At 45.3% G+C, this 24,692-nt stretch overlaps 1 protein-coding gene across 4 annotated transcripts in view; it reads right to left on the bottom strand.

Annotated features, from left to right (window-relative positions):
* The window catches only part of LOC142466586 (protein MTSS 1-like), a 140,381-nt gene that overhangs the window by 32,753 nt on the left and 82,936 nt on the right, over positions 1-24,692 (bottom strand). For all 4 annotated transcript variants that reach the window (XM_075571775.1, XM_075571778.1, XM_075571776.1 and 1 more), the window contains exons 5-9: positions 20,654-20,745; positions 19,102-19,176; positions 5,687-5,844; positions 1,225-1,332; positions 781-878 (exon numbers count right to left, since the gene is read on the bottom strand). In XM_075571775.1, the coding sequence (XP_075427890.1) occupies positions 781-878; positions 1,225-1,332; positions 5,687-5,844; positions 19,102-19,176; positions 20,654-20,745 (531 nt within the window). The remainder of the gene's footprint in view (positions 1-780; positions 879-1,224; positions 1,333-5,686; positions 5,845-19,101; positions 19,177-20,653; positions 20,746-24,692) is intronic.

Here is a 24,692-nt window from a genome sequence, read left to right as displayed (position 1 = left end):
CTGAATAACATTTTTTTTAAACGTATTATAATGCAACAAGCATTTTTGGTTTCTATAGCAACCATTTACAAAGTCACATCCCCTTCCTCTTCTGAAACAGGCTCTGGCACACCCCTTTGTGAGCCCCGCCCTCTCTCTAGCAGTGCACCAATTGTATATAGTGACTGCCTGGTCACATGATCTTCCACACAGAACTTGGTCCTCTTCTGCTGCACGGACAGCCGTTTAGTGAACCCCCGACCCAAATCTTCACCGATCGATCACAGGAGAACAGATCGATCGGCAACTTAGCTAATTACTTATTGTGTGGATTGTATTGATGCACATATTAAAAGGGGGGGGGGGGGCGGGGAGAACAGCAGCTTGGATTACAGCTTTAACGCCCTTCCTATCAAATTTAACTTTTTTTTTCCTTCTAAATTGGCAGTCAGCAGCATTGCTGAGAGCCTGGAAGCATCTGCTTGTTTCCCACAACACAACACAAACAAAGCCGCAGTATCCAGAAGCTCTGAACAGTGCAGAGTTTTCTACCTTTGTGTGTTGTATGAAAGAAAAATCGACATCAATAACCCAAATAACAAAGGCACATGAAAGCTCCTGGTCTTCCCGCGGAGGCAGGAAACACAGTTTTTGGCTGCACACTACACTGATAGTTGGTGCCGCTGCCCGAGTTATGCAGCCCTGCAACGCTTCAGCAGAATCACATTAATATAGCGTGTGCCCGTCCCCAACGGAAAGAATCGCGCAGCTTACGCGCACTCAGTGCTTCGTACTGTGTACCTGTTGGTGCTGGCCTTTCGGGATAGGGTTCCGCTCGGTGAGGAGGGTGGGGTCTGGTAGATGAAGTTGTAGTCAGAGTTCTTCAGATCGTGTATCACCTGCTCAGAGCAAAAGAAAAAAAAAGGGGCACGGTCACTTCCCACGCTCCTCGTGTTGTCTTTTCCCAGCGTGCACACAAGCCGCCATGTTTTCAAGAAGCGCATTCTGCTTCCGGTCAACTTCTTACAGCACATCAAACCAAAGTTCAGATTATAAAAATTAAATAAAAAAATCAGCTTTGTGGCAGAATTCCAAGTTAATCAAATTGAAATGGGAAACAATGTGGCATTTCTGCAGATTAACCCTTTCACTGCCCAAGTGTCGGCCGAAGAAAGACATCGCTATTAAAACGGGTCGCCGTCGATTAAGCTTTCCCCGCTCGCCAACAATTGAAATAAAACCTACCTGCTCACTCAAAGGAGGCAGTTTATTTGGTTCGGCCGTCAGATTTGTCAGATCTTCTAGGATAGTTTGGAGGTGAGTTATTTCTCCAAGCATCCCTATCTCTTCATCCTGTAAGAGCATGTACAGTATATATAGTAAATTGAACAAGCGGCTAATAAACAAACTGTGTAAGAGCTTCTCTACATACCCCTTAATGTGTGTCACCCAGCATAACTTAAAAGATGTATGGTAAACCTACCCAGCCTAGAAATATTGCAACGCCAGTACAACCAACCTCACACTGATGCGGCCCATCAAGGTTGAAAAATGTCTGTGAGTGGTTTGTACTTGCTCTGCTAGTCCCATGCTCTGCTTAAAAGCTGTGTGAACGGCGATGCATTTGCTTAAATGGGCTCCATGTGAATGGATATTCCAGGCAAAAAGGTGACACATTGTGTGCTCATTTGCATGTCGTTTCCCAGAACTGCAGTGGGAGCACTGTATGCTAGGTGATAATGGTGAAAGGCAGGGTTGCAGACCTGTCTAAGATATGTGATTGTATGTGTATATATATATATATATATATATATATATATATAATTGAAAAAGTCCTGCGAGAGGTAAGCGGAGCACTGCAGAGCATATGCAGGGGCTAAACACCAAAGTGTATAAAAGTCCTTTATTGCATAATCGACAGCTACCATGATATGCATATGCTCTGCTGTGCTCCGCTTACCTCTCGCAGGACTTTTTCAATTGTCTACTACCAGCGTGACGCACGCCAAAGGAACAGCCTACACCTCATAACCGTGAGTACCCCAGTCCGCTCACCTGCGCTCTGGGGCTTATATTCCTTGTACCCATATACTTCCTAGGGGGACATTAAACTGTTCTTAGGTAATCAGACATTTATCACTGATTTTACCGGTAGATACAGGTCCCGCCCGCTACAGAGAGGAAGGGGTTAACTTTATGGAACACACGGTATACATGTCTTAGAAGACGGCTTTTCCAACTTGCTATTCTTATGATATATACCTACATCTACTTCTACAAGGAATACCTTATAGCTGAGCACGGTACTGGGGAATTTTTTCCTATCTATCACTATATATATATATATATATATATATATATATATGTCATCAGTCGGCACATAGGGAACATGTGTGTGTGTGTGTGTGTGTGTGTGTGTGTGTCCTATGTGCCAACTGATTACATTTTGTGATAAATTTGGGAACTCTGGATTGTTGATCATGTGTAAAATTGGAGGAAAGCCTTTTAGAAAGTGATTTAGACACTGATTTAGCCAGCAGTGTTCCCTTATCTAATGCTGACACTTTATTGAAGGCTTCAAGAAGCAAACTGTTGTCCTATCCAGTAGCCGAAAACCTCTCACAAAGCACCTGTTTGAGGAAATCCCCATTCATGGAACACTCGCTTCCTCCGAGCGGAATGTTACACACACCTGCTGCTGTGAGGGTTACTCTGCGCAGGAATGTAACCACTGACTGCAAGCAGATTTGAAATGTGCATCACTAACTTTTGTTAATAATTAAATTGTTATATGCAATTGCCATAGCGTGTGTTCGGTTGTGTGTTATACACTGTATATGTATATCTACATATGACACTGGGATCTGACTGCAGGCGTACAATAGCTGGTGTACTTTACACCTACAATGTAATTAAAGGAGGAGAGAGGAGAGAGGAGAGGGGAGAGGGGAGAGGGGAGAGGGGAGAGGGGAAAGGGGAAAGGGGAGAGGGGAGAGGGGAGAGGGGAGAGGGGAGAGAGAGAGAGAGAGAGAGAGAGAGAGAGAGAGAGAGAGAGAGAGAGAGAGAGAGAGAGAGAGAGAGAGAGAGAGAGAGAGAGAGAGAGAGAGAGAGAGAGAGAGAGAGAGAGAGACATATGTCTGCAGCCAGGAACCAACCCAGCAGCTCAGGGTTACTATACACCTACACACAATTTATATTAGTAATTTGCATTACAGCAGCCCGTGTGCAGCCGGGTACTTTAGCTATAATAGAAAGTCTGTCTGTCAGGGCCATAGCTTTAAGATCATGAAACCTAGAGAGGGGGAACCGAGACAGGGGGAGGGAAAAGAGCGACGAGAGGGGGGGGGGGGGGGAAGAGCGACGAGAGGGGGGGGGGGGGAAGAGCGACGAGAGGGGGGGGAGGGAAAAGAGCGAAGAGAGGGGGGGGGGGAGGGAAAAGAGCGACAAGAGGGGTGGGAAGGGAAAAGAGCGACGAGGGGGGGAGGGAAAAGAGCGACGAGAGGGGGAGGGAAAAGTGCGACGAGAAAGGGGAGGGAAAAAAGCGACGAGAAGGGGGAGGGAAAAGAGCGACGAGAAGGGGGAGGGAAAAGAGCGACGAGAGAGGGGGAGGGGGGAGCGACAAGAGAGGGGAAGGAGGGGAGCGACGAAAGAGGGGAAGGGAAGAGAGGGGGAGCGAAGAGAGGGGGGGGGCAAAGAGAGGGAGAGGGGGGGCGAAGAGAGGGGGAGGGGGTGATGAGAGGGGGGCGATGAGAGATGGGGGGGCAATGAGAGGGAGGGGGGGAGAAGAGCAAAGGGGGGGAGAAGAGCGAAAGGGGGGGGGGAAGAAGAAGAGCGATAAGGGTGTGTGATTATATATCAGAGAGAAGAAGGGCACTCACAGTAATTCGGAAGCCAGCTGCTTGGGTGTTCCGGTAACAGGTGAAGATAAATCAATAAAATAAATGTCGATAACCCAATACACACACAACATTTATACTTAAGACCCGTGAGTGCCTAGTATCTTCTTTTAGTGATCTGTTTTTTTAATACAGATGTTAATACCATAATATGTTCAATAGCAAGAACCCAGGGCGCGTTACCTAAAGTACCAGCGTATGTTATTAATGTATTGTAAATAGTACAGCAAGGCCCCCTTCTCGGCACCCCGCTTTCCTCAATCCGTGGATACGGCGGTACCGAGAAGGGGGCCGCCATGTCTGCGCATTCGCAGAACGGGGAAAGTAAGAGGTCGCGCATGCGCTGAACAGACGGTTGCGCATGCGCAGAAGAGGGAATTGCCGGTTTGCGCATGCGCACACGCCAAAAATCGTTGGTTCCGCTTTCAGGCGATTTTCGCTTTGCGGCGGGCACTCCTGTAATGTCATTTTGTTGCCACTGTTGTTCACACATTGATTAAACTGCACTACTGAATAACTTAGTACTTATTAATAAAAGAACATGATAATACTAATAAACAAGCAATCCCAGCATCACTATAACAGGGCTCCAAAAAGCTATTAGTAGATGGATAAAATACCTCCAGGTCGTACAGTCCAAAGAGGCTGTTTGGGCAACACAGAGTAAGGCCGCGCGTATAGTGCCCGCGACGGCACCCGTCGGCGCTAGCGAAAGTTATTTCGCTTTGCGGCAGCAGTGACCAGGCCATTGATTGGTTCAGGGGCTGTCACGAGGCGACAGCCCCTGAAAAATCAAATATTGTCGGCTTCAAAAAAATCGCGTCGCCACGTCGCCCTCACTATAAGCGCACGCGGCGGCGGCAACGGCGGCAACAATGCATTTGTATTCGGGCAACATCGCGTCGCCGCACTATAAGCGCGGCCTTAGGCCCAAACTCGTACAGCAATAGGCTTACTAGCATCCAACACGAGCTAACTACTATTAAAACAAATGTGTATTTTGAGCAGGAATTTCCTTTCGAAATGTGTAATTTTATGTTTGTTGCATTTATTGTTATAAAATTATTTGTACGGTTTTGTCTCTTTTGTAACGCGTTGCATACACTGTTGGTGCTATGCAAATAAAAGTATATAGACACACAGTACAATACAGGCAGTCCTGGTTATCCATCGGAACCCGTTCTGGAAGTAGCGTTGGATAGTGAAACCGCTGTAAAGTGAGTCCCGTGTTAATCAGTGGCGGTGAGCGTCGGATAACGCACTCAGGCGTCGGATAACGGCCCATAGGGAGGCATTGTAAAGCGTTGGATATGCCATTCGTTATAAAGTGAAACGTTGGATAGCGAGGACTGCCTGTATACTGTAGTGCCGACGGTTATTCTAACACAATCCAGTGGCAATCGCCAAAAAGACCCGGGTACATGCTGGGTCGTGTTTAAAGCAAGTTTAAGGCATTTCTGCATTGACTAATGGCCCATCAGATTAACAGCGGGGGTCCCTGGCAGTCCCGAAGTGAATGGGACTGCCAGGGACCCCTGCTGTGTTAATCCGATGGGTCATTAGTCAATGCAGAAATGCCTTAAACTTGCCTTAAACTAGCCAGGTTACACCCAGCACATACCCAGCATGTAACCGGGCTAGTTTAAGGCATGCCTTAGAATACTCGTTGTCTCGTCTGTACATTTGAACACCTTGCTAACACTTGGAGGATATGTTTGACTATTAATCTCTGCACAACAGGATTCCCTAAATAATAAACGGTGTATTTAGCAAACAGCACATGTTGTTATTTTCATGGAAAGGTGACTTACCAAAACAGGCTTCAGGAAAGATACAAATATGCAGAATCGCCCCCGCTCTTCAACCAGTGCTCTGTACACGGCCCTTTTCTCCGTTTCTTCCAGCAGCATATACTTGTCATTGACGTCCTGCAGAACACTGTCTAGTTGCATACGGGCATCGTCTTTGCCTGAGTAAAGTAGACAAGGCAGAGACTGTAAGGACAACAGAATATCTACGTACACAGCAGGTCAGAGATGGAGATATCAGAAAGGGAAGTCACACTAAATGCAGATCTTCCATAAAGCATCAACAAGCCAATGGCCGTGATATGTTTAATGGGTAGTCTAGGATAGTGAGGCCTTGGAAACATTGATGTATAATTATTAAACATACTATTTTAATCCCAACGCTTTCATGGTTACATGGTTCGAGTCTCCTCTTCGCACAGGTAGAAGTGCCACATTCTACTGCAGTACTTGCATTTATTCTCCATGGGAAGACATTATATTGTCATTTTTATCCATACATCAAAGTAAGGCAAGAACTTATTTAACGAAAAGGGCCTCTCTTCATTTTACTGTGAAGCCATGTCCTCTTTACAGGGAAATCTTTTATATCCATATACATATACACACACACACACACACACTCTGGTGCTGGGTCCGTGCAGGCTGGGTGTGGATACGGAGGTATAATAATGATGGGCGCCAGGAACCGGAATAGTACAAACAAGAGCTTTATTCACAACCGTTCACAATGTTCGCCATGTAACAGACAGACTTGACTTCAGACATTAACTGGTGTCAAACAATATTGTGTCTCCCTGCTTCTTCCCCTGGGGAGGTACTTTGTCAATATAACCGATGCAAAGGGAAACAAACCAATCTCCTGCATAGCTTCAATAATGCCCCGTCTCTGGTGGACCCTTGTATACACATATACACACACACACACACACACACACACACTGGTGCTGGGTCCGTGCAGGCTGGGTGTGGATACGGAGGTATAATAATGATGGGCGCCAGCCATTCAACTCCATTCAAACTCCTTTAGAGCCGGACAAGGAGGGTTACGTTTATATATAACGGGTTGTTTAAAAAAAAAAAAAAAAAAATATTATATATAACAGTGTTCGACAAACCTATACATTTGCACGCCCCGGGCGAGTGGATTTAACATTGTGGCGAGCTCCTATTGGCCCAAGCAGCACACGTGTGGTACCAGGTGGTGAGTAGATTTTTTTTTTTTCGCGAGTAGATTTTTTGGTGATTTGTCGATATATACAAACATACACCCCCACCCCCACCCCCAACATCTACACCCACACAGGTCCTGAAGGAGCTTGGCAAAGACAATATTTTTTTAACTGAAGAGGAGCGCTGCGGTTAATCATTCCTTTATGTTTATATAATCCAGTTGCACAGGTAAATTACGACCGTCCGGGCGACATTCAGGACAGGATGACTCCTTTTGTTTGTATATACTGTACTTGACGAGTACCTATTACATTGTTTGTTTATATAATATACAGTATACACACATCCAGCGAGTACAAAAAGGATGTTTGTATAGAAGATGGATTGCATCGTTGAGTGCTTCAGTGGTTTGTCCTCGTCTTTGGCAATCTGATTTAAATATTGTGCACATAAATTATGGTTAAAATATTTCACAAGAAAACTAGCCCCTGAATACATGGGATTCACACGTGCCAGTGTTAGGGACGCCAGAGAACAAATGGCAGAATGACCAGCCTTTAGCATACCTAGTTGACAGCTGCATAATTGTGACAACTGCCCGGTCCCCATGCTTTAATTTGAACACATGGAGGGTGCTGTCAGTCATGTGCGTGAAGGCCCTTTAAAACATTTCACACAAAACCAGCTCCTCTTAAATTACTTCCCCATGCGACACCTTCTCTCCAAGTTTGACGTCTTGGAATAGTTCGACACTCACGCTGCAAGAAGGGACAGGGCACTCTGGTGGTAGGAAGAGACTTTGCAAACTTGGTCGGTAATGTTTGGTTTGAAACAGCATGAAAGATGGGATAGAATATTCAAAATAAACCGTTTTCTTTAACAAGTCAACTTTTTATTTTGGATTATGCTTTTTCATTTGACCTGAATGGAGGGGTTATGCCGATTTATGAGGACTAGGAAGCCCCAAGTTCTGGGACAATTTTGTACAGATTGTTCAGTGTTAAGGGGGTCAGTCACTGTAGTATCACCCGGGAACATACACCCATTTTGCACTGGAACCGTTCCATGTGAACATTTTGTGACCCGAGAAACCATGGTGATAATGAAATGCAAGTTCTGATCCAACGCTATTATATTAATATTGATTTTTCCTTTAAGGGCTTAAAAGCAGCAATTTAAGCTGCTCATTGTTTTGACTAAGTGATTAAAAATACCCTATAGCTCAGCGCTGTGACCATTAATGTGCTAAATAACAATCATAAATAAAGTATGTGTAATAACATATACCAAAAACTCCGTGCGTGATTGGTGTAAGCTGCCGTGGGGTACCTACCTAACAAATAACTCACAAATTTGTATACAGACAATAATAACACAATGCAAAAACCCGGCGCTAGTGATAACAACAGTTACCCCAGTCCAATGCAATGTCCATACAGATTGGAAAAGTTCTCTTTGTTTTTCAAACGAAAACCGAAGTGGAGAATCCGCTGCTGGCTGGTGTCTCAATATCCTCCTACAGGTGAATGAAAAAGGGGGAAGAGACCATTGCGCAGCAACAAGCACCAAGTATCAGCTCAAGATGACTTTACAATATTCAACTTACAAAAGTAATGTTATGTTCAGTTGAGAGAACCTGTGCTTTAACCAACGTTTTCTCCTGGACCTCACGAATCCCACGTGCTGTCAATCTTTAGTCAGCCCCTTCTCCTGCTAGGCTGCTGTAAAACGACTGACAATGTGCCGTCCGCAGCTTGTATACAGGTAAGTGGTGAGCCCAGTGTGTATCACCACTTACCTGTATACAAGCTGCGGACGGCACATTGTCAGTCGTTTTACAGCAGCCTAGTTTATGTAAGTAAGCTTTTGGCTGTTTTTTTATCTTTATTAAAGTTTTTTAGTAATCTGCACCATCATCTCTTATGTAATTTCCATTCTGGGAATCCACGGAGAGTACTATTGTATGGGATACCAGGAGAAGGGGCTGACTAAAGATTGACAGCACGTGGGATTCGTGAGGTCCAGGAGAAAACGTTGGTTAAAGCACAGATTCTCTCAAGTGAACATAACAACATTACTTTTGTAAGTTGAATATTGTAAAGTCATCTTGAGCTGATACTTGGTGCTTGTTGCTGCGCAATGGTCTCTTCCCCCTTTTTCATTCACCTGTAGGAGGATATTGAGACACCAGCCAGCAGCGGATTCTCCACTTCTGTTTTCGTTTGAAAAACAAAGAGAACTTTTCCAATCTGTATGGACATTGCATTGGACTGGGGTAACTGTTGTTATCACTAGCGCCGGGTTTTTGCATTGTGTTATTATTGTTCATTGTTTTGATGTATTATTATTAGCTGAATCAGGGGATCCTTTACAGACTATCTGCATCCCACCAAACTCTGGGGACCTCATAGCTTCTGAGTAACCTGGATTCTCCACCGCGCATCCTTGCCTGGGCACAATATGGCTTCCAGGGTCAGCCTTGCTCCACTGGCCAATTGGGAGATGACATTGCAACCTTCTACTGGGGACCCTGCAGACACATTCACAGTTTTATTCCACTAAACACTAGCACACTACTAATATCTCTGGAAATGAGGAGCCCTGGAAAATCTCAGGAAGGCCCCATGGTTCAGGTCCATAATAAAAAAAAAAAGACTGCAGCTTTAAGGGGTTCATGTGTCATGTTTGATGTGTGTTTGTTCCCCAGACTCGTGTAGGCAGCAGAGAGATGCAAGCTTGAGAGTTAACTCAGGTGCACAATATTTCCCAACGGTCACAGGCATAGTCCTATTTTGTCTGGAGGAGTACACGAAGCGCAAGAACTCCTCTCACAGGTAAAGATGTTTGTTCACAGGAATCAGGTCTCAGTATAAGCAGCATATGTTAAAAAGAAAAGAGAAGAAAAAATAGTGCAAGACAGTTTTAATACATAAACAAAACTAGAGCAAGGAGCTCCAGTCCACTCGCATGCTCCAGGATATAAAAAGCAGTTTAATCACTCTGGGTTCAGGAAAGACGCAGCTTTGCTTGGCTCTGCTTAAATCTGCTGAATAGAGTCCTTCTCGTGTCTCTTACTCCCGCACTCTGGCGGCGTCTGACGTCCCGGACCTTCTCCTTCCGTCCTTCACTGGTAGGGGAGGGGTTGCCCGGCTGGGCAGTCGGCGTCAGCGCGAGATTTGGATCTCTCAGCGGGGAGACATCTATTGGCAAGGCAGGGGCTCCAAACTGCTACACAGGTCACAGCGCAAGTGATATCCCTACGCGTTTCATCCGAATGACCGGACTTCTTCAGGGGTGTACGGATATGGCGCAGTGTGTCTTGGTTATATAGTCCCCACAAGGGGAGGGGAAAAGAACATCACAGTACAGGTTGAGCCTAATGGGCTCAAACACATCATTACAGGTGGCAGCATACATGAATCCGGCGATAAAATCCGGCGCCTTGCTCCAAAAACAAGCGGTAATTGCTACATTTTGACCTTGCGTCACTGTATCAAGTTGCTTTTCCTGCGCCACTGAGCGCTTTGGGGTGGCGCTATTGGAGGAAGAAAGTCCAATACGATAATGGGACCCATCAACATTTGTACCTGTAAAGGTGTTCCCCTCAGTGTCCTAAACCCACCCACTTTGAAGAAATCTGCTCCCAATGTAAGATACAAGATTAAGAAGTTTCATACATATGCTGCGCGAAGGGTCGTACTGTAGATTAAAAAAAAAAATAGCTGGATTCTTTGGAGTTAACTATTTTTAGGAGTGGTTACTATGTCTTAGGAGAGGGAGCGGCTCAGTGAGTAAAGACACTGACTGGCGCTGAGTGAAACAGGGGAACCTGGTTCAATTCCCGGTGTCGGCTCCTCGTGACCTTGGGCAAGTCACTTTATCTCCCTGTGCCTCAGGCACCAAAAACAGATTGTAAGCTCCACGGGGCAGGACCTGTGCCTGCAAAATGTCTCTGTAAAGTGCTACGTAAAACTAGCAGCGCTATACAAGAACAAGCTATTATTATTAACTCTATTAATTTATAGATGTAAAAAAAAACAAAAAAAAACACAATCATTACAAATGTGAAATTAACAAGAACTCTGAATGGGGGGTGATTACTCAACCTCCCCTCTGGGGGGGCTTTGTCTTCGCAAACTCCTGCTCAGTGCACAGGGACATCACACAAAAGGGGAGTAACCCCATTTACACGCACAAACAAAAAGTTTCCTGCTGTACGTGTCTTTTTTTTCTTTTTTACAAAAATGTGTAATTCACCTGCATTTAACCTAAAATATGTCACTACCATTTTGGTACTAGAATGTACCACACATATAGAAACACTTTTTAGGGAGAAGGGGGGGTGGAGGGGGATAATGATTAACAAGACTATCATCACCTAGAAAAATGTTTTTTCCTAATGTGATTATATTATTTCCATTGGATATGTATTTCTGTAAAGCATTATTGCTTTGGGTAGGTGGAACTGCCCATTTAACGGAGAATAGGGGGGGATCACACCTAAAACAAAAAAATGTGGATGCACTAGTGAATCCGCCCCCACCCCCCAACATATGCTACTTTAAATATAGCTTTTTTTGGAAACTGTCAGCATAAATATCTAGTAAAGAGCTAGTGTTTATGATGGTAACTAATTGCCAAGGGCTCTAAAGTGGAAAAACAGCTAAACCGCATAACGTGCCTGGAACTGCAAAGGTTTTAAGAGGACTATGAGAATGTATGAAGGTGCACAGAATGTGCCCTTTGTAACGCCCTGTACAGCAGACGCCTCTGTTTTAGCGGGAGTGCGTTCACATAGCAACCTCTGCTGTTTATTCTCTTTTGCTGCCACCCTGCTAGAGCCGTTTTCCATGCAGATTTCAGAGATTGATCAGTGAAATGTCTTTGTGCGCCCCACTGAAGTCCAGTAACGTCACAATAAACAGGAGGTGTTTAGCAGCCATGTTCACTTTGTTTGTTGTGACCATTTTTCAGGAATAAAACGTTTTTTTTTTTTTCCCCCCCATTCACTGTTTTTTTTTTTTTTTTTTAGACATGAAAACCAACATACTACAGAAAATAAACGTGCAGGGAAACTGTCCCTTTCATCCTAAGGCTGGGGCCATGGTGCCGCAGACCGTGCGCTGAGCGATCGGATTGCCTCAAGGCAGTGATCGCGTCCATGCAGGCGGAAGCGGGCGTCCACCGTGGCCAGGGAAAGCACCCGCTTCACGGGGGTCACTGCACAGCCTCCGCACGCCCCAGCTTCTTGCTGCACTACACTGTGGCCCCAGCTTCATGCTGCACTACACTGTGGCCCCAGCTTCATGCTGCACTACACTGTGGCCCCAGCTTCATGCTGCACTACAGGCCTGATTAAACAAATGATCCAATAAAGTGGTTTCTCAAACTCCTGGACTGAATATCCCAAAAGTGACTGCTTTGCCATTCTCCATTTGGTGCACAATCGCATTGCTGAGGCATGGATCCTGCATTCTGTCTCTCCCACGGAGACCTCCTCTTTGCTTCTCCTTGCATCCCTGCGTGTCCCTCCTGTCACGATGCGCCCTCTTTATGAAAGGTGCCGTTCTTCCCCCTCCTACCAAATTTTTTAAATGGAGATCCATGTAATGCCCTTAAAAGCAGATTACCAACCTTCACGTGGCAACTGGCATTGCCTATTATCACTTTCTTCCCTCCACCAGGCATCACAGAGCTGTTCTCCGTGCCGATTTCAAATACACTTATTAAAGAAAGTCTTATTTTGATCTTCTCACATAAGGTTCTCGGAGGTCTACTAACGTTACTAAGTGAGAGGATCCTAAAAGAGCAAGAATAAAAAAAAAGCAAAAGACCCAAATAAAAAACACTTCACACAAATCAGCTCCCAAACGCTTCAAGTCAAATCTAAAAGGCAACTGTTCTTTCATTCTTCATTTGGGGGCAGAAAAGTACACCAAGGTTTGGGGATTGGGACACCAACAAACCGTTTCAAAGCAGATGGATTCCACCTGGTGATAAATACCAGTCGTGTTACTGAGCCAGGGAAACTGCAATCTCTCGGTCAACCTGAGCCCTTCTAGTTGTCACTTTCTGTCCTCCATGTTCTTTGCCTCTTCCTGTATGTCTCGCCAGTCACAATGAGACCCCCCTTTTTAAAAGGTGCAGCCCTTCTCCTTAGGCAACTTGCCATACCGCTACCATCCAAACCACCACCCCCCCTACCCCATCGCCATTGGGACAAGATGTGCAGTTGGACCAATCTCCTTCCCCATTCCCCAAAACCTTAATGGGCCATATTCCTACCCGTGATACACTCCTTCCTACAATGAGCAGCCACATTACCTTCTTGTTTCAACATTGTCCCTTATTCCCTCTAGATTGTAAAGTATCATTAGAAGGGCCCCCATTACCTCTTCGTACCGGTTTGTGCATGCAACGGTTTACGTAACATACATAATTCTGCACCCCCATTGTGCCACGCTATGGAATATGTTGGAGCTTTACGAATAAACGAGAATAATATGATCTATTTTAAAGGAGCAATCCATGCCATTCTCCCCCCCCCCCTTTTTTCCAGTATGATTGATTGAAGCAGGGGGGGTCTCAGAAGCTGTACCCCAATCATTTTAGCTCCGGGGGCCAGCTGCTTTCAGAGATACTTGCCTCCGAAGGCCGTGCTGGTATCTCACTGCAGTTTTCTGCACTTTAAAGCTCCCGCGTCCCATGGGCCAATAGAAAGCCGCTCCAGATGACATCACGGCTTCCTATTGGCAGCATTGAAAATCCGCCATAATGTGAACCCTGGAGTAGCTAACGGCACCTACTTCTAGAGAAGTATCTTCGGAAGCAGGGGGTCCCCAGAGATGAAATGAATTGGGGGGTTCTACTGATGTTACTAAATGAGCGAGGCTGAACAGCTCTATTAAGTTTTTTGGCTAATTTTTTAGGAATAAAACGCTACGTTTAAAAATCAGTGGGTGGGGGGGTGGTGGGGGGGGAATAGAGAGGTGGAAACAGAAACGGTATTGTACAATATTGTGAATAAATCATAAAAAATAAAAATGCAGTGGGAACGGCCCCTTTTAAGGTAACTGGCACAACCCTGGTTGGGAACCCACGCAATACAAACAGCCCTTGTTAGTGTCTAATGTAGGGCTGATGAATAAACTGGTGAAAGAATGCAATTCCCAAGTCATAGAGGTAATAGGCAAGAAGTAGAGGACTTATTTACTTGCTTGAAAACCACGGTAGTGCCCCCAGCCCCCGCAATGTATTAATATAACATAGGGTACATTCCAAATCAATAATATATAGTCATTTAATGCATGATATCCTTGTAAGGCTTGCTGAATATGATGATTTATATGACTAGGTCTTACCCATAGGGATGTTTTATATCAGTGGTTCAACATCTTTTTGAAATGCGTTAAAAAGGCATTAATTTTGCCTTTGGGCTCCCAGCCCACATTTTTGTGTACACACAAAAAAAAAAAAAAAAAATTATAATTTTTTAATCTCTAATGCGCTTGGGCTATTTGCTTCGAGTCGTAAATTTAGTCCATACAAATAAAGTCCTTAGGTAAACACTTTTGGAAGTGGGTGCTCCTCCTTCAAGCAGTATTCTCATCTATACAAAGAAAAAGGATTACGGTTTGGGGGTTGTGTGACCCCAAAAAAACCCTACTTTAAACCCTACTTTAAGCGAAAAATCACCGGAAAACGGAACCGGCGATTTTCGGTGTGCGCGCGCATGCGCCGACCGGCAATTCGCCCTTCTACGCATGCGCAACCTCGGCAAACCTCCCCATTCTGCCCCTCGCAACCTCGGACCGGCCCGTTCTGCGCATACATGGTGGCCCCCTTCTCGGTACCGCCGAAAAGCGGGGCGCCGAAAAACGGGGCCTTGCTGTATATGGAATTATTGATGCAGGAAAACTGCAATCTCCCTGGCCCCTTCGCTATGTTTGTCCCAGAGTATCCAAGTATAATGTCCCTCCTTACACCATGAACCCCCACCTTATAAGTCTTCGGGGCCCAGTCCAACCTTACCCCCCCCCCCCCAGCAGTGCCGTCTTAACGCATGGGCACGCTGGGCAGTTGCCAGGGGGCCCCATGAGCGTAGGGGCCCCACGCTAATCTATGCACAGACCAGAATTTAACACTAATTTTCCGATCACCCGCCTCAACATTCAAATCTCCCGCTATCTCGGGAGAAGGAAAAAAATTACGACTTGTAGCGGAGAGTTGGCGGGGCCCAGTGCACTGCTTTGCCCGGGGGCCTATACTGCTGTTAAGACGGCCCTGACCCCCAGGTTGGGAAAAAGCTATATTTACCAAGCAGCCTCTGGCCATAACGCATCTTATGGGGAAAAGACTCAAGTCAGTAAGCTGCAAGATGTCTCTCAGCACTGGGAAGGGTCTTCTCGCCGAAGACCCCTTAATAAATGTCTGTCTATGCTTATGTAGTGGCGGTACCCTACGGGATAATGCAGGAAAACTTGCTTACACTAGTGTATTTGAACGTTAAGTCGCTCACTTTTATAGAGGAAGGAAGCCAGTGATTTATGGGGTTGTCCTGAGAAAAATGTTCTTCTGGAACATTTCACAATGACAATTTTGTAATAAAGTTCTAAAAAAAAAAAAAAGAGCGAAAATGAATGGAATTTCTGTATTTTTAGTTATGAAAACGCTGTCTGCGGCTCTATGGAGAGATCCCAAACACGCTGAAAGACAGATACACAAGTCTTCTGTTTCTCTTCCAGCGTTCCACATTACCAAATTTCCTCTGTTATTCGCAACCTGGTGACCAAGTCACAAATGGATTTTGGCTGAAGAATCAAAAGAACGGCTCCGTAAACTTTGCGGCACAAACAGAGTTCAAACGCTAAAGTTTCAATCATCTCCAGTGCTCTGATAGCAGGAAGTTACCCCTCCTTTAATAGGACAGGGTTGCATGGCTAGAGATTGCCAGATAATAGTTATGTGACCTGCCGTGAGTAGAGGGGTTAAAGGGTGCAGCTCTCCCTGTATATTTAAGATTTCCTCACCATGCTGTACAATAGGGCGCCTGTTCTCACTGCTTTCGTTTTTCCCCAGTAGTTTATTCCTGCAAAATGAGCCCATCACTGAAGTGAACCTGGCTGCTAAGGCTGAGGACCTGCAAGATTGCCACGCCACCTATAGCAGCTTTGCCCGCTTCCATGAGATCAAAAGACAGATGGGTACTTGCGGTCCTTCGAGCACCAGTGCTTCTTGCATCAACTGGCGGAGGAATGCTGGGTGAAGTACCTGGTCCCCAAACTGAGGGGCAAGGTCGGCGGAGGCGCACCGAGAGATGGACGGGGATAATGCAGGCGACGGTGGTAAAGAAAACCCTGCTCGGCTCGTATCGACTTACTCCTGAGGCCTACAGGACCCAGTTCCGTGAACCAAGGTTCCCAAGATTCTCACCTGGAGTATGTGTCCCGGCTAGCCCATCATTCCCAGAGATTAAGTCGGAAAACCTTGCTTCGAACCCGATTCTAGAGGGAATCTGCCAGGCCTGCCTCTGAGCCCGGATAAGATCGGCTCTTGTGGCCCCAGAGGCTCATGCACAGGGAAAAGACCACGTTTGAAACGCTGTGGCAAATATCCGGTGAACCAAGGAATTCCAGGAGGTAAGACTTGGGCAGCTGTGCCACTGTATATCCAGAACACTCTCTATTGTGATTTTTTTTTAATACTACCTGAAGCAGAGGGTCTCCTCAGAGCTGATCTGCGGTGCCTCCAGTTGCCAAGATATATCCGGTTTTGTTCACCACATATTGTGTGTATTGGGCACGACAAGGCCACAGGTTAGGCTTGCAGTGGCAGCCAATGCAACGTCAGCGTGTCAAACACCGCGAGAGAAAAACGTATACTTTTGAGGTCAGCTCTTGGGAACTCTCCTGTTCAGATACATTTAAAAAAAAAGGGGGGGGGGGGGGGGAAAGCAGTGACTGCCACTTTAAGATTTTGTATTTATGGAACCTCCACATTAAAAGGGGGAAAATAGAACTAGTTTAGTGATCTCATCTAGCATGCCAACACTCCTTAATCATCCCAATTATGACTCAGAGGCTTCGGTAGGAAACTAGCTTGTGGTTGACTAAAATGCACAGTAATTTAACAGGTCGTATATTCATACGAATGGAAACCTACAGAAGAAAAAAAATAATTAAATGAACAACGCGGGTTTTTAGAGATGTGTTTTCGGACTTCATATGAACACAAACTGGGTGGTTGTGTTAAAGGTTTTTTTTTCTGAGAGTAGGAAACACATTCATCTTTATGCATATACTGAAGTGGCGTAGCCAAGCCAAGAAAAGCCTATTTACAAAACCCCCTTTCAGGAGAGAAACCCCCGGAGGTCATTCCTCTAAATTGGCTGTGGAAATCCATCCTTATTAGTCAGAAAGTAAAAGACAAAAAAAAACCAGGGGTAAGCCCTTCCAATGTGACGTAATCCAAGTCAATTCACCGGGCCAGTATGTTCATTTCCAAAAAGGTGCAGTCCCTCCTATGAAGGAACCAATGGCAAGGACATGTAAAAGCAGATAGGTTCGTATTCGTGATACCTCTCTTAACCACATTCCAGCACAAATCAGTTATATTAATGCAAATTCAGCTTGTCTATTCACTGGCACTAGAAATCAACATATTGATTATGGGTCTAATATGGTTGTAGACCCCCTCTTTGGGGACTGCACGTTCTATAAATGGGTTAACGCTTATAGCGAGCTAACTGGGTGGGATCACACCTCCCATGTATGTCCTGTTACCCGTGATGCCACTGTGGGAAGAATAGAGGTTATATATAGCTCCACCCTATGTTCTAGAAGTAGGTTCTTCAGAGTTCTGACTGGGGTCCTCACTGCGAGTCCTGTAAATAAGTTTGTGTGTATGAAGATTTCCCCAGTCACCTTTGTTATTTTTAGTTAGGAACGTACCCTTTAAGTAACCACCAGCAGTAAAGACCACCATTGTTCTCACTATTGATAAGGATGCAGCAGGCTCTTGGTAAGGTGTTCTCGGTACAGTAACTCGAGTATGATTGGACTGACCCAACTGGAAGGTTCCCTGTGCATTCCTGATTGTATAGATATGGAGAAAGCATGCGATACATAATAGCGGGTTGCTAAACCAGGAGCCCGAACTCTAGGAAAGAGATCCCTAACCCAATAAGCTTACAATCTAAAAGTTTGGGAGTGGAGACTAGGAATAATTGATGTTAAAATTGAAAAAAAATACTCCAAAGCCTTAGTTTATTTGGAGATCTAAGAAAAAAAATGATTCAAGCAATTATACTTATGTGGATTTGTTTACAAAGGTATGAAATCTACGTTTAACCCATTAGATATGTCACAGCATAGTCACATTGGATCACTTTATTGCTAGGATGGACTGCACCTTGTAACAAAAGCCTTCGTTCTAATACGGTGGTGAAGGTATATGTACAGAAGTTGCATTATTTTGTATTATTTTTTATCCTTACATAGGTCTCTGAAAGCCTCACGATTTCCTGCCCTTCCTATTTCCTTTGCTACACTTCCTTCCCCAAAAAACAAGTCGATTCATCTAAGCAAGTACTAAAAGCAGGAAGTTTAATTTTGAGCCATAAATGACTGTATGTGGATTATGATCAGCAGGAATCTGTATTAATACAAGGTGCATTCAATACAATTGAAGGGAAACCAACACAAAATGAGAAGTGTGTGGAAATCATTAGGAGCAAAGACTCTCCTCAATAGGACCAAAGGGAACCAAGAGCAATCCCCCCCTCCACCACCCCACCATAGCCTATACCACCCCACCATGGCCTATACCACCCCACCATAGCCTATACCACCCCACCACCCCACCATAGCCTTATACCACCCCACCACCCCACCATGGCCTATACAGCATCTTGCCACTTTGCTCTTTCATAATACACTGTAGCCTTTCAAGTGTGTTGAAGTTTCAGATGTTAAAAGTAAAATCCACGTTGGAAAGGACAAGACGAGGTGTCTTTAAGCCAGTGGGACAAAGAACATGCCAATAAATGGCCGCATTGCTGACAGCTGCATCAATGTTTCCATGGTACACCAATGATTTCGCGGGTTTTTACCATCCTTACAGATGTAGCAGGATGCACGGACCTGTTGCTGCACACGCGCACACGCAGAAAGTTAAGATGAAGCCAATAAATCAGATCTTTTCAACACGCCCACTGCGTACTGTAGGGAAAAACAAACAACACAAACCTTTCTTCACTTTCTTCTGCAGCTTTATTGTATCAGACGATTTCTTCTTAATGTCGGCACGGGCTTTCTTATATTCTGAAAACAGATACATGCAACATAACATGTATTACTGATCTATGCACATTTTTTCTTTATACAGAATGTAACACACACGCGCACACACACACACACACACACACACACACACACACACACACACACACACACACACACACACACACACACACACCTTTAGTCTGTAAGAATGTGGCAATCTTTCAATGATGAATTTACAGTAAATCCATTTTTAATTTGGATTTTAAAATCTTCATCCACATCGTTTTACTTTCATGCTTTAAAATTTTACTTAAAAGATAGAACACAAATGAGAGAATGTGAATGTCTTTCAGACCTGCTTACTTTACCCCACTGTAACGTCATACAGTGGTTAAGTGGCAGATAAGGATTCTGGGTAGTAACTTGCAATTCAGCACACAGTGGGTCTTTTAGCTTCCTCTCCATTTTACTACATGTATCCCCTAGAACTGTTGCCTAGCATTGCGCAGCTTATACATAAGCCTGGGACAAGAAAGATACAGACTCAGAGAATCCACGCAGACAGCCGATTGTGCATTGTGAAACATGGCTGCAAACCAGACAACTTCAGCTCAATAATTCATTTCTCAATATTGTTTTGCATACACTATGCTTCCAACTTCTGAAACATGAGGAGCTCTGCAAATATTTATGGAGCAGCTCAAGCAAACAGCATATCTAGTTTTCTGTGTTGCAGGTTCGTTAACCAACTTTTGGAATAGAAGACCTGTCTAATTTACGACCTTCGGTACCACAGGGTCCAGCAACAAAATATATTGGGGGGGGGGAATATATAAGAGCAAGCGTTTTAAGCGGTGGTGGCTAAGAAGTTCCGTTCTGGCTAGGCCTCTCCCCCCGCCTCCCGGGTATGTGTCACAGTATAACAACTGTGACACACACGCAAACACGCTCACATGCAGCGACGTGCGCGCCCACACATTCAAACACACATCCAGTGACAGACACACACACACACACACACACACACGTACCCCCTTTCCCGTGACGCGTACTTGCGTACGTACATGTCACGGGGAGGAGGTACGTGTGTGTTTGTGTATGTTATGGGGGTGTGTTCATACACACGTACGTACGTACGGGTCACACACACACACACACACACACACACACACTTGTAGTAAAAGTGTGCGTTAATTTTGTGTTATTTTAGGTATGTTATGAATAACAAATGAGTAATAGACAAGAGAAGATACTTCGTATAAGGTTATTAGTACAACAATTGTAACGTACATTTTTTTAAATTTTATTATTTCTGTCTCGTTGTACATTTAAATGTTCGTCTGGAAATATATTGAAAAATAAAAAAATGATTGGGTGCGGGGGGGGGAAAGGAAGGGGTTGGTAGGCCAGATAGCCGCTTTGAAGAAAAGGTCTGTACAGACAGTTCTGCACTTCAAGGGAAGCGGTTAGTATGTACCCAGAGTGAGATTCTGCAGGACAGCAGGCTCCCCCCTACCTTTTGCATGGTCCTTGTCCAGCTGGTTGGCTATCTTTTTCCACTCCTCCACTTTGATTTCCAGAGGGTTTATCAGGCTGTCTGTCAGAGCGCTGCAATGAGATCACAATGCAAGGAACACCGTTACTGGGGCTCCGTGGGGCAGAGGAAATGACGCATCGTGGAAAACGTGGACGACTCCAGGGAAGCACTGGGCGCCATTCATTTCCGCTACCCTGAAGTAACTTCACAGAAAATTGAAACCGCATTGTACATAATATTAGGGGGGGGGGGGGAAGGGGACCCCACAATTGGCTGATGTTTCTTTAAATAGAAAACACATTTGACAAATGACCTAACTTATTTCTGTTTTTTCCCCCAGCTGTTTATGATATTAGGTTCTTTAACACGGGCACATAGAAACGGAAAGGGCCCGTGGAAACCCACCGCCTTCTGCACCACGCCAGGTAGAGCAGAGCTGTTCTCCATGAAGACTTCAAAGAGATTCATCAGAGACACCGTCTTATCCGGAGCCTCTCTGATAAGGCGCTTTGAAGCCCTGTGATGTAGAAATTCAGGAGGGGCTTACTTACAGTCAGGATAACTTTGGTTTTGGGCTCACAGTTTAAAAAAAAAGCAGTGTGCAGGGGAAAACAAAAAACACTAGAAGAGTGAAAATACATACAGTTTATTGTACAACATCAATTATTGAAAATATAAAATTACAGTACAGGGGGGCTGCGCCATTTAAAAACACCAAATACTGATGCATTTTTTTTAAAACACAGAAATCAAAATGTATTATTCTGCGCGCCACAGGTAAAAAAACCGAATGTTTTCGTTTGTAAAGTTATGATGATGTCCTCGTTAGTCAAACAGAGACATAATTATCCGATATCCTTGCATGCAGCAGACCTAGAGAAAACATTCTTTTACACGGGGAACACACAGGTTCATTTATTCGTTGATGGCGATTACATCTTTCCAGGGAAACAAATTAAACAAAGCTTACAAAAATGTAGATACACACACACGCAAACAGGTGACATACACACCTGATTTCACTCGTGCCTCCCAGCCATCTCTTCCCTGTAAATGGTGTTAACCCTCTGATTTCCATACCGACTAATCTTAAAACTTGCCCCCCAAATTAAGCATCCCAATAGCCTGCACTCATGGGTATTGTCCCACAGTCACTCCTACCACCCATTGTGACCAAGCACTGCCATCTACTGCACTTACTCCCTCACCTGCTGTGTCTCTATAACTCTCCCAACATACCACTTAGATTGCAAGCTCTTCAGGGCAGGGATTTCCTTTCCTATTGTCTGATTTTGCTGCACTTATTGTATTATTATAATTCCCTTTACTGTATTCTTTGTGAAGCGCCGAGTACACTTTTGGCGCTACATAAATAAAGACATACAATACAATTGGTGTGTGTAATAATTTGGAAAGGATTGCTCCATTAGCTCACTGTCCGAGTCCTGCAACGCCTTGTACCACAACACGCTTACTGCGCACTCTGGCAGTGAGGTGGTTAAGAAAGATCGGTTTCAGCCAACAGATTCAAAACAATTGCTGCGGGACATGTCCTGGGCAGAAGCGCTTTAATGTGGTTAGACGGACCAAAGATTCATTGTTGGCTTGGAAAGCAGCTCTGTGCCGGCGTATCTATAAATAACTGGGAAACTGTAAGTAAGACCGTACGGCTTGTTTTTATGGCGTGCCTCTCAGGCACTATTCTCCGGATAATACTAGTGGGTAATGCCAAGCCATGGCAAGCAGATAGGGCAGGAGTGTGCAAACTCTCCAGTCTGTGCCCCCCTGAGATAGGGCACACATTGTAACCCTTTCTGTTAGGCGGCATGCATGCTGCCAAAGACCGTGAGGAGGCATCCGCGCGCGACCACATTGCCTTAAGGTATTGATCGCCCCCCATAGACCGCACGGGTGACAGCAAAAGGGGGCGCGCGGTGCGCGAGGTATCAGTTCAAACTGATTATGGCGCGACGGGAAGGTCACGTGCGGTTCGCCCGGCGAACCAACTCTGTGATGTCACAGACACGCCCCTAGACGCCCCCCATGGCGCATCTACCTTGTCCACAAAACGCTCCCGCTTCCGGGTGACGTCACCAGCGAGCACGCATCCGCATGGTCGAAGGCTGTATGGACGCAGCATTAGGCTGCGGTGCCAGTGCGTTCTGTAGCACACGCGCCTGCGGGGGTGGGGGGGAGGGAGGCACGTGCACAACGCTTCACAGCAGACCACGGTCCTAGGAGAGATTGCAACGGGAGGGGGCGTGGCGAGGGTTTTGTGGGGGGCGTGGCCATGACCTCACGCGGCTGGTTCGCCCTCGTTGGCTGAACTGCCGGCAGGGGCGTAGCCACGCCTCCGTCACAAGTTCCACATACAAATTTTTGTATGTATGAGAACTTGCAGTACAGCGCGTCTGTTAAATGCGCGCCGACACAGGTACTGGGCCTGGACTGATTGGGGGCGGTGCTTGTGCGCATAGGCGTGCGCTGTAGAACGCACTGGGACCGCAGCCTTAGGGACGCGAGAACAGCATTGCAGAGCTACAGGGGAAAATGAAAAGCAAGATTGGTAATCGGCTGCAAAGGCCTCCACGTTGAGCTCATTTTCAAGATTGCAATTGTCACAATATAGTCATCATGTGTGTGCTACATTTTGTCTTCAGTAGGGGTTTACCACCAAAAAGCTAATTGCCCTGCGGCAGCAGCGGTATCTTGGTTCTGTAGGTGCTCGTTGTATTACCAGTAATCGAAACAACTTAAAGAATGCTGCGCCCCAAGAAGTCAGAAGACAGCAGCTTTCTACCCAGGGATTCCGCTACATAAAACACCACCGACCAATCAGTGGGAGTTTTCCGTTCGGAACCAATAAAGCCCGAAAATGGGCTTTTCCAGCAATTCATTTTATTGGTGGAGCATCATCACGTTGTAGTGTTCCTGCGCCCTATATAAATATGGCTGTGCGGGAATGTGCGCGAGAGAGAGAAAGAGCACGAGAGTGCGCGCGAAAGAGAGAGCGCTCGCTCTGGCAATGGATGGAAAAAAAGTAAACATAATTATGCCCCTTTATAAAGTACTAGTAAGACCACACCTTGAATATGGAGTACAATTTTGGGCACCAATCCTTAGAAAATACATTATGAAACTAGAGAAAGTGCAGAAGAGCCACCAAATTAATAAAGGGGATGGACAATCTGATTTATGAGGAGAGGCTAGCTAAATTAGATTTATTTACATTAGAAAAGAGGCGCCTAAGAGGGGATATGATAACTATATACAAATATGTTTGGCGTTCATACAAGGAACTTTCAGAATAACTATTCATCCCAAAGGCAGTACAAAGGACACCAGGTCATCCCTTAAGGTTTGAGGAAAGGAGATTTCACCAGTAACAAAGGAAAGGGTTCTTTACAGTAAGGGCAGTTACATACCCATGGAGATTGTGATGGTAGATACAATAGATATCTTCAAAAAAAAAGTTGCACATCTTTTTAGAAAGGAAAGGTATACAGGGATATACCAAATAAGTAAACATGCGAAGGATGCTGATCCAGGGAGTAATCCGATTGGCAACTCTTGGAGTCAGGAAGGAATTTTTTTTTCCCCTTATGAGATCATTCGATGTGTAACTGGGGTTTGTGTTTGGCTTCCTCTGGATCAATATACTCCAAGTACGGATATAGGATAAAGTCTCTGTCGTCTAAATTTAGCAGAGGTTGAACTTGGACATGTCTTTGTTTTCAACCTCATCTATGTAACTATGTAACTATGTAACATGACGAAGATGACGCAACAGCACCAGAACCAACTACTGCAACAAGCCAGACAGCAGTGTGAAGGAGCCAAAAGAAGTGAGACAGCATCCCCAGGTATTGCAACCTTCCACATCTCCCCTGTCCACTTAATACCGGCAGGCTCCCCCTCACTCCGACTCAACACCGATGGGCTCCCCGTCTGGTACCGGCAGGCTCCCCCTCAATCCTACTCAAAACCGATGGGCTCCATGTCTGGTACCGGCAGGCTC

This window comes from Ascaphus truei, chromosome 15 (assembly GCF_040206685.1).
Source record: "Ascaphus truei isolate aAscTru1 chromosome 15, aAscTru1.hap1, whole genome shotgun sequence".
Lineage (NCBI taxonomy): Eukaryota > Metazoa > Chordata > Amphibia > Anura > Ascaphidae > Ascaphus > Ascaphus truei.
This window is presented reverse-complemented; position numbering and strand designations above follow the sequence as displayed.